At 31.9% G+C, this 15,279-nt stretch overlaps 1 protein-coding gene across 1 annotated transcript; it reads right to left on the reverse strand.

Annotated features, from left to right (window-relative positions):
- Positions 1 to 1,380: 1,380 nt before the first annotated feature.
- On the reverse strand, positions 1,381 to 9,217 carry LOC143054395 (uncharacterized). Its single transcript, XM_076227410.1, has 3 exons — positions 9,118 to 9,217; positions 3,175 to 3,906; positions 1,381 to 1,702 (listed from the first exon to the last, which is right to left on the reverse strand). The coding sequence occupies exons 2-3, from the start codon at positions 3,844 to 3,846 to the stop codon at positions 1,448 to 1,450; spliced, it is 927 nt and encodes a 308-aa protein (XP_076083525.1). The 5' UTR covers positions 3,847 to 3,906; positions 9,118 to 9,217; the 3' UTR covers positions 1,381 to 1,447.
- Between the last annotated feature and the right edge of the window lie 6,062 nt (positions 9,218 to 15,279).

Genomic DNA, 15,279 nt, shown 5'->3' on the forward strand with positions numbered 1-15,279 from the left:
GACACGTTCCCTGTTTCCAATCTTAATTCTATCTTTATACGAAGAACTCATTAGTCATTTATAGGTTATTGCTTCTGATTCAAATAGAATTAAGGAAATGAATTTTCTAATTAAAAGAAGCTGTACATATATCCATACTGTATAAAATGTAATCCAGAAGCGTTGAATAATCGCAAAACCTCCAGTATCGATATTTCGGTTTTTATCAAAACAAGTCTGACCCTTCATTATGAAGTGCTGCAGAGAAAACTAATTTCTACACCAAGAATATTGAAGATTACTTTGTTTCCATTATGTACTTTTTAAGCTGAAATCGTTTAAGCGAAAAATCGCATTTATTATTCTTTACGGCTCAATTCGTTTGTATAGCGTTGGATAGACATTTTCTACACTTTCGGTGAAGTTATTCCTTTGTGAATGGAGAGTGGCAAAATCTTTTAATTAATTAGTCAAGTGAGGGATGTAATGTTCATCTCTTGGTTTTTCTTTATTTAATCAATGCATTAGCTCCTGCGTTTATTTTTAAAATATGAGGATGTAAACGGGGTAGAATGTGTTAACGTATAAAAATATAAACAATTTTTAAGCCTCGTACAAAGCTAAGAATTGACTATAGAATTTTCTTTTGCAAAACACCAAGAGCTTTACTTTTCGTTTTAAAGCTTGAACATATAAGTAACCATACTTTTTAGATGTTCAGCGTTGTATGATAAATTTACAGTATTAATACATATCGTCACTGTCCTTCCAAAATGTCGTATATGACTTTTTTGGCTAAAAATTCTTTTTGACACAAATTGTTTTGGCGGAAGAAAATCTTTTATATTCCAAAATAACATACAGTTAGACCTATCAAAACGTTTGAAATAAGACATGTTACACGTTTGAAATAAGACATGTTACAAATTAGCCAATCTAAGTTGTGTTAAAAGTTTGCTTCCAAAATAGTGTATGCAAACTTGTAAATATTTGTATAATGGCTTTGGGATTCAAATACTTGTACATTTCTTTGTTTCGATGACAATAGGTAAAGGTTTAAGATAATCCAGAGTTGTCAAAGTTTTTATCTCACTGCCATCTACAAAAATATTCAAGTTCACATACGACATTTTAGAAGCATGCATTTTTGTCCAAGTTTTCAAAGCCTGTTAATGAGATAATATTTTTTTGGAAAAATGTGTTATTTACAACATTTTGGAAGCCAAGCGACAATATCGGATTAGGTAAAAATAAAACAGTTCTCTTTTAAGATAAAACTAATTAATAAATTAAATGTATTACATTATATGGAGTAAGTAACATTGATTTATTGGTGTATGCCTTGTGTCCAGTGGCACGTATTTCATCGTCATGCCTATCATAATAAAGTCGAGTCTGAAAGATGGTTGTCGCCTTTTATTTAGAATGATAAAAAGGGAAATGGGAGGTAATTACAGTTGGTGTTTTTTCAGCAGGTAGAAAACCTCCTAGAAGCAATATTCATTTTTGTTACACCGAATTTTCGAAGATGTTCACTTCTTAGAGGTTCAAGTGGGCGGTCACAAATCATTTGTAATGCTTGTATATCTTCAATGTCATCTTGTGTGTCCTCAATCATGTCCTCATGCTCTTTACAGCTCCATTTTAATTTTAGTTTGTGAATGTCACTTCGTAGCTTCAAAAACTTCTTAGCCAATGACTGGTCTTCTAATCGCATTTCCACCTGTAATACAGAAAAAAACATTGAGCAACGTTATATTAAGGTGATACTGACCTAAAAAGGGGGGCGCTCCAGTCATGCTTCACCGATAAGATCAACCAATTTTTTTCCCCACGAAAGCCCCACCCCCACCCCTCTGGATCCGCCTATGTACCTAACACTACAGGGACATAACTCTGTAAAAATCAGCTGAACGTTTTAATCATGTTCTATATTGTTAAGATAATAGTAAGTTACTCATGATCAAAAGTAGTGTTTGTCAAACTGATATATATATCCAATGAAATTTTTCCGATATAGTGTGTGTGGTTCAAGTTTTTTGATTTTTTTTTGTTATGTTTTTGCCAAAGTCTCAAAGTTAACATTTTTGTTAAAAATGATTTTATGAAAATTAAACGAGCCAAATTAATTTAAGTGAAGGTGTTTGGTATCACATACATCCTACTAATGAAGCTCCTCGATTACGAATACTACATCCGATTCTAGACTATATTCGAACTTGTGATTTAAAAAAAAACACAAACACTTAAAAAAACACATTTACACTACTAGTGTTTGTGTTTTTTTTTTAAATCACAAGTTCGAATATGATTTTATACACCAGCCTAGCCCATATATGTGGACGACCAAAGTTAAGAATCGAGTTGATTGTTGCTGTGGTTTTATTTACACTTTTATCTTCGCAATCTTGTCCTCCAAGACATTGTGTTATATTTGACATACTTTTTAATTTCTTCTTTTAATGCAGTATATTTGAAACATTGTGACTTGGATAGAGACTTGTCTTATTGGTAAATAGCGAGCTAAATACCAAATAAAGGTGTTACATGTAAGTTATCTTTATTATAGATTATTCAATGTTCGTTTATAGAATGGAATAAGTATATATTAATATATACTATCACATAGCTGAGAGGGTGACAATTTTTTTGAATGTTACCCTCTCGTCTAGACCAATCAAAACCGATAGTTTGAAGGACAATGCATTGACTATACATCAAGTCATTAAATACAATGCTAAAATTCTACGTTTTGGCTCAGATTTTATTATTGGACTGTTAAAATAAAAAAATAAAACATCTTGAATAATTTTTGTTATTTTTTTCTAACACCAGTAACGTTGCTATGTACGTGACGTCATAGAAAACACTTTTAAAATAAAATTAATTTGTAAAAGACTATAATGATAGGACATTCAGTATAATAAATTAAATAACACATAGCTGAGATGGTGATAGAGCAGATTGGTACCCCTCGAAAAAGCATTGTCAACCTTGGCTTCGCCGCGGTTGACAATATTTTCTCGGGGTCACAATCTGCTCTATCATCTATGTGTTATTTATATAGTGACTAATTTCACAATGTAAATACCTACATTTATATACACAGAAGGATAACAAAATTCATTGTCGGTCCATTTTGCCTACGACAATTGAAACCTTAATTTCTCTTAAAATAATATAAGGAAATCTCACCAATTCTTTTCGTATCCATTCCAAGGATGAATCTATTCTATTTGCTGCGTCTTCCGTTAAAGGGTCGTTATCACGTGCATAGACACTGCTATTTGTCAGACTGATTCTTCCACACGTGAATTGTTGTTTCCAAGCAACGTAACTTGGTCTTCTCGTTTTTAATTTCAGTTGGGCTGTCTTAGCCTTTAAAACTTCAAGATCTGAAGTCCTAACGTCAGAATTATCAGTCTCGTCATCGCTCGCACAAAATCTGTTGTTGAAATTGGTACAACTTACATTATCGAAACTATTAATAACTGAATAGTTTTTATTGTTTTCAAATGCTAAAGTTCCATCAGTATTGAAACGGGTACATGTATGTGTACAATGTCCATTCTCCTTAGAACACTTATTAAAGTTTACAGCATTACTTCCACAATTACAATTATTTGAATTAAATTTTATTTCAGCAATATCAGGTGAATCGTTTTTTATATGATCCGAACATTTTGTTTGAACGCTCTCTAAAAGTACTTCCGCTATTCCTTCATTTGAATTTCCAGCACGTGAATGTTTGTCGTCTGCTGAATTTGCATCAATATCATCGTCATCATTTTCGTTTTCTAAATTCGAAAAAGTTAGATCTTCTTCAATTTTTGGGAGAGTCGAACGTCTTTTCATTAAGTCTTTCATTATTATCTAGTCAATGTGAATTGTTTTATAATCCGTTTTATAACACCTTTTTATTGTTAACTATAAAAAGTAGATAATAAAATAATAAATTATTTAAACAACCTATAATATGTAATCAAGTAAGTAGCAGATGGGGTTTAATGTATTTTGAATTATACATAAGTAGAATCTATATTTATAAATTAGATATCCGTCCAAATTAGTATACTTCCGACCATAATATGTTTGGACAACTGGGCTTACATGCATATACTAACATGACTGTGAAAGTACTTACTTCACTAGCAAACTATTACTTTCAAATTAAATCGTTTAAGGGAGCAATGTGGCACCGTTAAAGTCCACAATTCCTCTAAAGTCCACAACACCGCTAAAGTCCACAACAAATTTCCGCTAAAGTCCACAACGCCGCTAAAGTCCACAAACTTTCCGCTAAAGTCCACAAAATTACCTCCGCTAAAGTCCACAAGAAAACGCCGTTAAAGTCCACAATAACAAGTTCCGCTAAAGTCCACAAAAAAGCACCGTTAAAGTCCACACCAAATTTTTTATTGTTAAAAACATATTATTCGTTATTTTTATCCCGTTAGTACAATACAAAGCATTGGCCTTTCTTCTCGGTAGTATTTTTTTTATCAGTTTGATACATGAAAAAAGTACAGTATCGGTATATGATTTTGTTCTATCAATTTTGATCTTCATGGCCAATTTGGACATCATTTCTAAAAAGTTTGTAAATTCGTTATTTATTATTACTGCATGCAACAAGTATTTTTTTTCTCTTATTCTTTGCATATAATCACTTTTTGACATAATTAATGTACAAAGCAAATGTGCCTCCTAATCTATAACATTTGAACGGCATGCAACAATCTTGATTATATCATTAAACAAAAAAAAAATACTAAGTTTATGAATTCCCAAAGGTCTCCTGTCGCAAAACTTTTAACCAACGTTTAACGTTATTAGTTTCTGTTATGATTTTCAGAACGGAAAAATGAAGCCAGTATGATAAATTCCAAATAAAAAAGAAAATATTCTATGCTTTAAGGATGTACTTAGGTGAGGTTAGGTGAAAATTAATAAATTAAGAAGTTAACATTGATACTATAAGCTGGTAGAGCATCAATTAAGGATAAAAATAAGCTAAAAATATTGATAGGTCATGGACCTCCTTTTCTAGATATTTGAGATTTAAAATATGGCGAGAAAAGGCTGACTCGGACTTTTACCTTATATTTGCATTGGTATTATTAGGTCTCAAAACAAAAGAAAGAAAATTAAGAATATTTTAAATTTTTGGTAAATGACCTTTCATGAGCTATTAAGTCTTATATGAAAAAATAAATTGGTGTTATGGGGCAAAATATTTTACATTGTATTGTATGGAAAAACACCAAGGAGTCCGAACATTTGACGCAAATGCCAAAACCTCACCTAAGTACATCCTTAAGTTATATTTTTATCGATTAGTAGCAGATATCGATGCGTTGAATGGGTTTCTACCAAAATGTCACAACAAAACCTGATTTGATCGATATAGGAAGATGTGGTATGAGTCACAGTGCCAATAAGACAACTCTCTATCCAAGTTAAAATTTATAAAAGACCATTATAGGTCAAGGTACGGCCTTCAACACGGAACCTTGGCTCACACGGAACAGCCAGCTATAAAAGTCCCCAACAATTACAAGTGTAAAACCATTCAAAAGGAAAAACTAATGCCCATAAATGGGGCTTAAGAAAATATACATACACTAGTTGTTTATCTTGGTAAAGTGTTTTAATCACATGTAAAATTACTCACAAGATTAATTTCTATAAACCACAAAACACTAAATCTGTTCTACAGTATTAAACCAATAAAATTGTATTGAAAAGAACAGAAACATTCTTTGATATTATATAATTCGTAAAAGTTTCAGCTTAAAACTTCATACTAGTCTTCCATTTAGCCTTTTCAAAATACTAAAAAAGTATCTTCAAAAGAGAATAAAGAAACGAAATTAACTCTGAAAGCGATACCGTGAACTTTGATGTGACGTACATTTTATCAATCAATATGACTATAGGATAGTTCAACAATTGTTGGTGTTCGGGCTCAATGCAAGATGAACGTTCCTATCGCCTTTATTCTATATCCACATCCTGTCTTTATCCTATATCCACACCCTCCAATGCTCATAGACACTTATTTTTATTAGTTCTGGATTTCTCAACACACAAATACGTCGGCAAGTTTTTTTTTAATTGGTCATACTTTTCTTCGGTTAGTTTTGTTTTTCATTTTTGGTGTAAATCAAATTTTTGGATAAGATATAAACTTTGTGTTATATCATCAGAAATTGAGAATTAACGCTTCAAAATAGATAAATTACCAAATAAACAAATAAACCTATGAGAGGTCTGCTTCTGTTGGTACTAATTTTGATTAAAATCTTACATGAAATAGTTCCTAAATATTTGTTATGAAAAATATCCGTAGATTTCATGATATATATAACAACTAATTATAGGTGACAAATACTTTTGACCATTTTACTTTACTGGCTTATCGGTTTTTGAAGTACAACGTTCCTAAATGTTCTAAAAACTTATCTTCCAAAATATACATGTATGTACTTCCATAACTTCAATTGCAATTTGAGCATTTGAACTTAATTTCATACTAAAAAATGTAGCGTCACTTTTTAGCTCACCTGGCCCCAAGGGCCAATTGAGCTTTTCTCATCACTTTGCGTTCGGCGTCGTCCGGCGTCGTCGTCGTCGTCGTTAACTTTTACAAAAATCTTCTCCTCTGAAATTACTTAAACAAAGTGTAACTATAAACTTATCCACAATCATCATAAGAGTACATGTATATAGTTTTAAAAATGTGTCCGATGACCCTGCCCGCGAACGAAGATGGCAGACATGGCTAAAAATAGTACATAGGGTAAAATCAGTTTTTGGTTTATATCTCTGAAACTGAAGCATTTAGAGCAAATCTGACGGTGGCAAACATGTCCATCAGATTTAGATATATCTGCCCTGAAATTTTCAGACAACCAGTTGTTGGGTTGCTGTCCCTGAGTTCTTTGCTATTATCTTAGATATTATTATAGTCTCTAATGATATCTTATACTATAAATTATGATTTTAACCTTATTTTACATGATTTCCAAAGGATCAGTAAATACAGGTGAGCGACACAGGCTCTTTAGAGACTAGTTTATTTGGTTAAAGTTTTTATTTCATTTTCTGACTCTTGATAAATTTGACAAATGCACATGTATGGTCGACCTCATACTAAACTATACGAGTATACTCATACGGTACGAGTATACGTTCAGGTATACTTATATGGTCCACATTGTACGCGTAAGGGTTCAAATCAGATATACTCATATTGTCTGGAACATATATATATATACGTGTAGCATTGTTGAAAAAAAACTTATACTTGTACTCATCATGGATAATACACAATACAGAACCACATCCGCGTATAATTTATTCAATTCATCTTTCATTCTGAAACAAATTCATTTTCCTTTTTGAAAACAAAACAAACAGTTGTTTATATTAATGTCTGTGTCATTTTGGTCTCTTGTGGACAGTTGTCTCATTGGCAATCATACCATATCTTCTTTTTTATATGCAAACCAAAGAGTGATGGAAATCTGCTGAGCACCACAAAATGCATGAATGTGTGGTATTCTTTATCATTATTTTGATTTCAAAAAAGAACATGATGGATCCAAGTCTTTTTTTGAGATTTACGGACCGTTTTGGCTGCTGTGGAACCTAACAGACACTGAATGGAAATCTTACTTATGTTTTATAGATATTGCAAAGGAAATTTAAATATCAAATATAGGCTCCAAATTTTGTCTCCAGCATATATACATAAAGAGAACGCTATGTTGGAGTTTCTTGTGGATGAACAAATATTTACTAAAGAATAAAAAAAGTATAATAGTTAGATAACTTTTCAGAAATGTTGTCTGTTTGATTGATAGAAAATTGCATAAAAATCGATAAAGCAAATACTATAATTTTTTCATTCATCAAAATAGAATTTATGCTGACAAGAAATACTTTCTAAGAACAAAAGTCCGTGCTTTTAATAAGATCTATAATATAGGGCGTAAAAAACAGAAAATTGTCTTTTGATAATGAAAAAAAAATGTTTGGACTTTAACGTTGCTTTTTTGTGGACTTTAGCGGAACTTGTTGTTGTGGACTTTAACGGTGTTTTCTTGTGGACTTTAGCGGAGGTCATTTTGTGGACTTTAGCGGAAATTTTGTGGACTTTAGCGGCGTTGTGGACTTTAGCGGAAAATTGTTGTGGACTTTAGCGGTGTTGTGGACTTTAGAGGAATTGTGGACTTTAACGGTGCCACAGAGCAACTATTTAACTTCAAGGAGGGGTAATGGTGTTTTGGCATAGTAAGATTTTTTTTTTTTATTTTTTTTTTTTCAGTTTTCGACGTTATCTATCAAATTATTCTTTTTCAAAATTTAATACTTTAAAGTATTGAGAAAATCTGGATTCAGCATATTTTAGTTTGTCATCTACTTGACTACAATCATCAAATTGGAGATCAGAATATTTTTTTTCAGGAAAAAAATATACCACCCTGCCCCTTCCTTCTCGTTGAAATTAAATGGTCGTTCCCTTATAGTCTTTTGAAGACGAATTGCGATTCTGCGAACCTATTATAGCTTGGAATCTTTGATGATTGTTTTATATGACGTAAGTTATGACTTTAACAATGTGTGAACATGTAAACATAGGATTGAAAGCAATTGATCGTCAGTGTATTGAGATTTCTTATGAAAAATTTGGGTCTTACAAAATTTTTACTAGTGTAAAGAATATGTTTCTTAGGGAGCTACCATTTGATTTTTTTTTTTTGGGGGGGGGGGGGGGGGGGGCTAGGATGAAAAATTTTGTCCTGCATTTTTTTTTAGTTGTTATCTCTGTCCTGCCTTTTTATTTTTCACTCTATTCGGTCCTGCCTTTTTTTTATTAGTTTATCCTGACTTTTTTTACCTAAATTGTCATCTTGTCTTTTTTTTTTTTTGCAAAGTGTCTCATCCTGCCTTTTTTTTAACTCAAAACTCCAGTTCTGCCTATTTTTTTCAAATTTCATCCTAGCCCCCCCCCCCCCCCCCCCCATAAAAATCAAATGGTAGCTCCCTTACGTACAGAACATATTGCTGATGACTTCCGTGTATTATTCATTTGATGTTACTTAGTATATGAATTAAGAAAAATATATTTACCACACTATATTAGACATGATCCAAACTTTGCTACATCTTCAAGTAATTTGTTGCCGGAAAATAAAAAAAAATATAGGAACATATTCGTTGGTTACGTACATTGTAGCTAATAAAATAAAATAAGAATGAAAAATAAGAAATAAATAAGTTTATTTGTTTCAAATCACATGTTTATTTTGTCACTAATGACACGTTGTTATGTGTTTGAGTGTTTTGTTTTTATAATAAATTCTTAAAAAAAATGAGATCAATTTAATATCAACAGGCTGCGACGAAAATAACCTGTTAACAAAAATTGACACAAACTGTTAACTACATGACTAACGCAAATAAACTGATAATATTTTTTTTTTTTTTAAAGGTTTCAGCTTTTAAATAGATGGCTGTCTCAGTCTGGGATTTCTACACTTTATTTGTGGACCTTTTTTTTTTTTTTACTAAAAGCCCCATTAGTTGAAAAAGAAGCCACCAGGCTACAACAACTGGATATTTTTAACTTCCCCTTTTTGTACATTTTTTCTCTTATTGCAACGGACGTTCTATCTCAAATGAGCAAAGATTTAGAGTATTAATAGTTTATAATCTGTTTTTGTCTATATTAAAAGTCCATTTACCATTTTAAACAAAGTGAAATGATCAACTGATAAATTTGAATCCGGCATCGGTGAAAATAATCGTTAAAATATAAATTCGCTATAGGTGTTTTCTTTGATATTCTGAATCTGTACCTGTAGTCGTTTCACATTTTTTGTCATGTCGGTGCATCACTTTGCCTGAAATGGCTAACTTTACGGTTATGGGTTGTGTTCATTGTTGAAGGGCATTCCATTACAGATTACAATTGCGTTCATCCACATCTTTTTAAAATTATTTTTTGGCAGATATAGATATAGTTTTCTCATTAGCACATGGACCACATTTCCGCAACTTTTTCATAAAAAATATTATATAGAAATATTAAAGAAGATATGATATGATTGCAAAAAGACAAGCTGTCAACTCTCCACCAACACATACTGACATAGAAGTTTAAAACAACTACAGGCGAGATTATAGGTCGCCGTACGACCTTCGACAATGAGAAAAACCAATACCGCATTGTCAGCTATCAAAATCCCCGAAATTACAAATGTCAAACATTTCAAACGAAAAAAAAATAACGGTCTGTATGTATGTCAATATACTATAGTAATTCACTTATTTTGATATTAAAAGGTGTAAAAAAAATCGGATACATTCAGCTTTATGATGCATACTTAAACGCTGAAAGATAATTGCAATTATAATTAACATATTTTTTGAAAAAAGAGAAAATATTTTCATTGCATATCAAATATTTAAGAAACCATTATAGTTCTTTTAATTTGATCAATAAACAACATTATTATAAAATTCAGTACGAAAACATACCTCTTGGAAAAACACCAACTGATTATATTCACAAAATTTAATACCATATAATTTATATATAAACAAAGTGCATCAAAATGAAAGACGACTTAGAAATGTAAGTTCGACAATTCAATTGACCCTAATGACAAATTGTACAATTTTTAATTCGTGAGGTGAAACGGGAATTAGCCGTACAAAGAATTGTACCATTAATAACATTTCTGCACGTTGATAGTAATGTATGTAAATTTGTACTTAAATAGTGTTTACATTTTGAAAGGGCAACAAGAATGTTAAGTGGGTGGATTGTCGTTAAACTTGGTATGCAAAGTTAATTGTTACTTTCAATGGATTAAATATACATGTTAGAGTGACACAATAAGAATTATGTCACGTTTAAAAGTGAAATGTATTCTAATTGATCTGAATTTATCGGGATACACATCCGTGAGGGTAAAAGTTCAAAGGAAATGAGGGTATTTTAAAGTAATTTGTTTTAATTCTGTCCATGTCATTGTCGATTTCGTTTGTGCACGATTTGAATTTTCGTATTTCAGCTTTATTTTATCTCGACGTTTTTCTTTTATTTTTGTGTTCATGAATCAAGTTTCTTGTTTTCTCGTTAAAATGTTTTTTATTTGTCATTTCTGGACCTTTAATACCTCACTGGATGGTGTATATTTTTCTCATTAATGAAGGCAATACAGTGACCGTTAGTTGATAACTGAGTTACTCCTATAGCATTTGGTCTCTGGTAGAGAGTTTTTCATTGGCAATCTTACCAAATTTTATATTTATAAGAAAACAGACAAAGCATGAAAAATTACAGACACATTTAAGTCTGTCAGTGATTGCAGGATTTTCTTGCTGCGTTGAAAATGCATTGGTGGTTTCTAGTGGTTTTCTACTAGTTGAGGGGTTGTCTCTGACAGATTTTCCGTTTCCGTTACCATTCTCTATTCTCTCATATCATAACAGGTCTAGAAATTGACAATAAGGGTCGACTGAAAAACAAAAAAATGCGACAAAAAGTGTTATCATTTTTTTAGTTTTTTAGTTTTCATTTCTGCGAAGAAACATTCTAGCAGCGCTTGCATATATAAAGTGTATATTTATCTCATAGTTGCTAGATATTTGAAAGGCAACTTAACCTTCAACTTGTAAAACAATGTTCAGTCAATCAATTTTATAATTGCAACATGCAATATAAAAAGTAGTAAGTTTCTTTGATACATTTAATACATTATTAATATGCAACATTTCAAATATGGTGACAACTTTGTCTTAATTATATTTTGTAACAGACTAAATGCTTTCTTTGAAGTATGTAAACAAACGTTATTGGGAATGATATTTAAAGAGGGACAACTCTTGGCTTCCTTTGATAAAATATAATTCGTCATCAGTTGTCTCTCTTGATATATCGATAAACAGCGTTGTTTTTTCAGTGAGCTGACATTCCCGTATATATGTCGGATATATATAGGGATTTAGGGCAAACAATGTGATTTTAAATCCTTAAAACCTGTGTATGGACTATTTGAGATATACAACATTATTGGCTCGCGATCATCGGATGATCACTGGAAATTTAAATTGTTAATAATTCATATATGATAGTTATTCGTAATATTTCTACAGATTTCTTACTTATTTAATTCTATGTACAACGTAGGTCTGTATAATTACATTATCGTATTTTTTCTCCCGTACTTTGATTTGATTAAAAATATCCATTCCTAAAAAAAACCATGAATAAATAGAATGAAATACTTAGTACATGTTATATACATTGCTGACTTTTAACGGCGGCATAACGACTAAATCATTTGATTCCATGCAGTCTAAGCGAATGCAAATGCATGTTGTGTTTCAAGTGTTAATTGTAGTTTTTTTTCTTTCGAATTTCAGATCAAGAAAAAAATGTCAAACTTCAAGTCATAAGCTTATAGAAGGGATCTGCCATTTGATTGTTATGGAGGAGGGGGGACTAGGCTGAAAAAAATCTTTGTCCCTTTTTTTCAAAGTGTTTCATCCTAGTTTTTTTTTACTCAAAACTCCTGTCATGCCTAATTTTCAAAATTTATACTAGCCCTCCCATAAAAATCAAACGGTAGCCCCCTAAACTCAACAGGAAAAAGAGAAAGAAGGTACATGTAACAATGGGGCATTTACAAATCCTAATTCAAGACTACAATAGAATATAAAACTGTTTTGCCAACAGGGCATACGTGTCCGAACATGTATATATATAGAAATAAGGAGATGTGGTAGTATTGCCAATGAGACAACTCTCCACCAAATCCTAAGTTATGTAAGAAGTATTTGGGAACCCTTCAATTAACATTGATAAAAGCCCATGCCATATCGTCGGCTATAAAAGCCCCCTCCACACAAACACATTGAAATATGAAAAAAATCAATAACAGAACCATTTACAAAAAACAAATATCACGGACATTGAACAATGGAAAACCACCTTACTATCAAAGCTCCTGACTTTAGACTGGCAAAAACAGAATGCGGAGGGGTTAAAGAGGTTTAAAGGCACAACCCCCTAACATGGGACAGTGATGTAACAGTACAACATAAGAACATTAGTCTAACTGATTTTTATCCAGGGAAGAAAACGCGCCAAAGGGGGAGATAATGCCCTTAAAAAAAATCTGCCGTACCGATGACAAAAAATAATGTCACTTTTTTTTTTGTTAGATTAGCGAAAGCTGCAGAGTCACTAAAGATTGATTGAAAAGTTTTTTTTCTCTTTTTATAGATACAAAGACAAAACAAAAAACAAAAGGAAATTAAATATAAAAAACACAGACTAAACGTGGCAGGCTATTTATGCGTGTTTGTTCGAACAATTGTATAAATTTCATTCATTATGTTTACAAACCTGAATATTCTCTTTTAAAAAGAACAAAAATATATCATGTACATGTACATTAAAATGCGTCAGCAGCGTTTTTTGTTAATATTTACCGGTCTTCTGGCTAAAACAACAATAGAAAACAAATTTAAAATTCATAAAATTCCTGATTATTTACAGATTGATATATATCCGGGGGAGAAATAAACAGATAAGTAAATATTTGATATATTCCAGATACAAGATCGTGTTTGTGGTTATTTTTATTGTGACATCATATGTATACCATATATAGCTAATCTCTTTGAACATTTCCATTGTTTAAGCATACGATTGACAAGGACAACATGAAAAATCTTATTTGGTTATGTGAACTTCTTGCTTTGTTGTTATTTATTGTAAATTCAGAAGGTTTCTGGATGAAATTCAATGGCGCGAAAAGACACGAACTGAAGCCGGTTTCACAAGACGAACTATTGGATATTTTTGGCCTGTTGGAGGAGCGAAATTTCAAAGAAGATGAAGTTAACAGGATTTCCAAACTAGATAATAATCTTGAAAAGCAGTTGAAAGATATTACTGAAAAATCAAAACGGCCAGACATGCGTGAAAAACAGCGAAATTACAAAAGTTTTGACGAAAGTTTGCGTTCAGGGAATGGAAGAGAAAGTGTTCTAGATTCACGCGTAGATAGCAGCGTGAAAAATGCAGTTGGAGCAGACGACAACCGAAAAAATATTCTGGACGCTTTGTCACGTTACATTGACGTAGGTGGCGCGAAAGTTCCGGTTGTAGAATCTTCAAAATTACACGAGGCGCAGAACACACCTGAGAATAGCCCTTCAGTGATAATGCCATGGGATTTGTTACATAAATGGTCTTATAGTTTTCACAAACGACAAGCACAGAAATAAGAAATAAACAAATGTACATTAGAAGGGATGAACTAACAGCGCTTTAGTTTTATTTTGTCGACGTATTCAAATTTTGGATGATATGGAGCTTTGAAAAGTGCAACATTACAAGCTAAGTGTTTCACTTGCATGACGAGCTCAGGACCTCCGATTTGTGTTCGTTACCTTGTTACACGGTACTTTACATACTATGGTAACATCAAATATAATATTGTTTATCATATAACTCTTGTATTGTGTATTTTACGCTTCTAATCACGATACATAAAACGAGATTAGTACACGAGAACATATTAATCACATTCAAATTAATTGGAATAGATAAACCATTTCATGATTCATCATTTTAAAATATATATATGCGCAATTCAAAATATAAATATGAATTATGATGTTTGGTTTAAATTTACTTCTCTTATATTTTATTTTCCCTTTTTGGTTGATTATTTTAATGATTGTTAAAAGTTATCACAGGGGTCCAGGCTTATAATGTAATACGCCAAACGCGCGTTTCGTCTATACAAGACTCATCAGTGACGCTCAGAACAAAATATTTTGAAAACCAAATAAGTAAATAGAGGCCCCTAAATTTCCAAAACGTTGTGTCAAATACGGCTAAGGTAATCTATGCCTGGGATAAGAAAATCCTTAGTTTTTCGAATAATTCATACTTTTGTTGACAGTAAATTTATAAAAATGACCATATAATTGATATTCATGTCAACACCGAAGAGATACCCTCGGGGACGAAACGTCCACCAGTAGTGGCATCGACCCAGTAATGTTAATTATTCTTTCGCAGAAAGGCTGTATAAGCAAGTAAATATTATACCTGTCATGACAGTTTTGACGGATTTTGAATTCGCATGCTGGTTAAAACACACATTATAGCAGGATATATTTAACATTGCAACACTCTCGACCCTCTACCTCGCGCCATTTGAATTGCTGCTTTCCAAATCTGGCCCAACAGTTATTTTTCTAAGA

The sequence above is a fragment of the Mytilus galloprovincialis genome, chromosome 12 (assembly GCF_965363235.1).
Source record: "Mytilus galloprovincialis chromosome 12, xbMytGall1.hap1.1, whole genome shotgun sequence".
NCBI classification, from domain to species: Eukaryota; Metazoa; Mollusca; class Bivalvia; order Mytilida; family Mytilidae; genus Mytilus; species Mytilus galloprovincialis.

What these genes read in the sequence shown, in the direction of transcription:
- LOC143054395 (XM_076227410.1), bottom strand. Translation starts at nt 3,846, where the DNA reads ATGAAAGACTTAATGAAAAGACGTTCGACTCTCCCAAAAATTGAAGAA. An exon ending in AATGGATACGAAAAGAATTG is followed by an intron (nt 1,703 to 3,174) that starts GTGAGATTTCCT and finishes TCTGTATTACAG; the next exon opens with GTGGAAATGCGATTAGAAGA.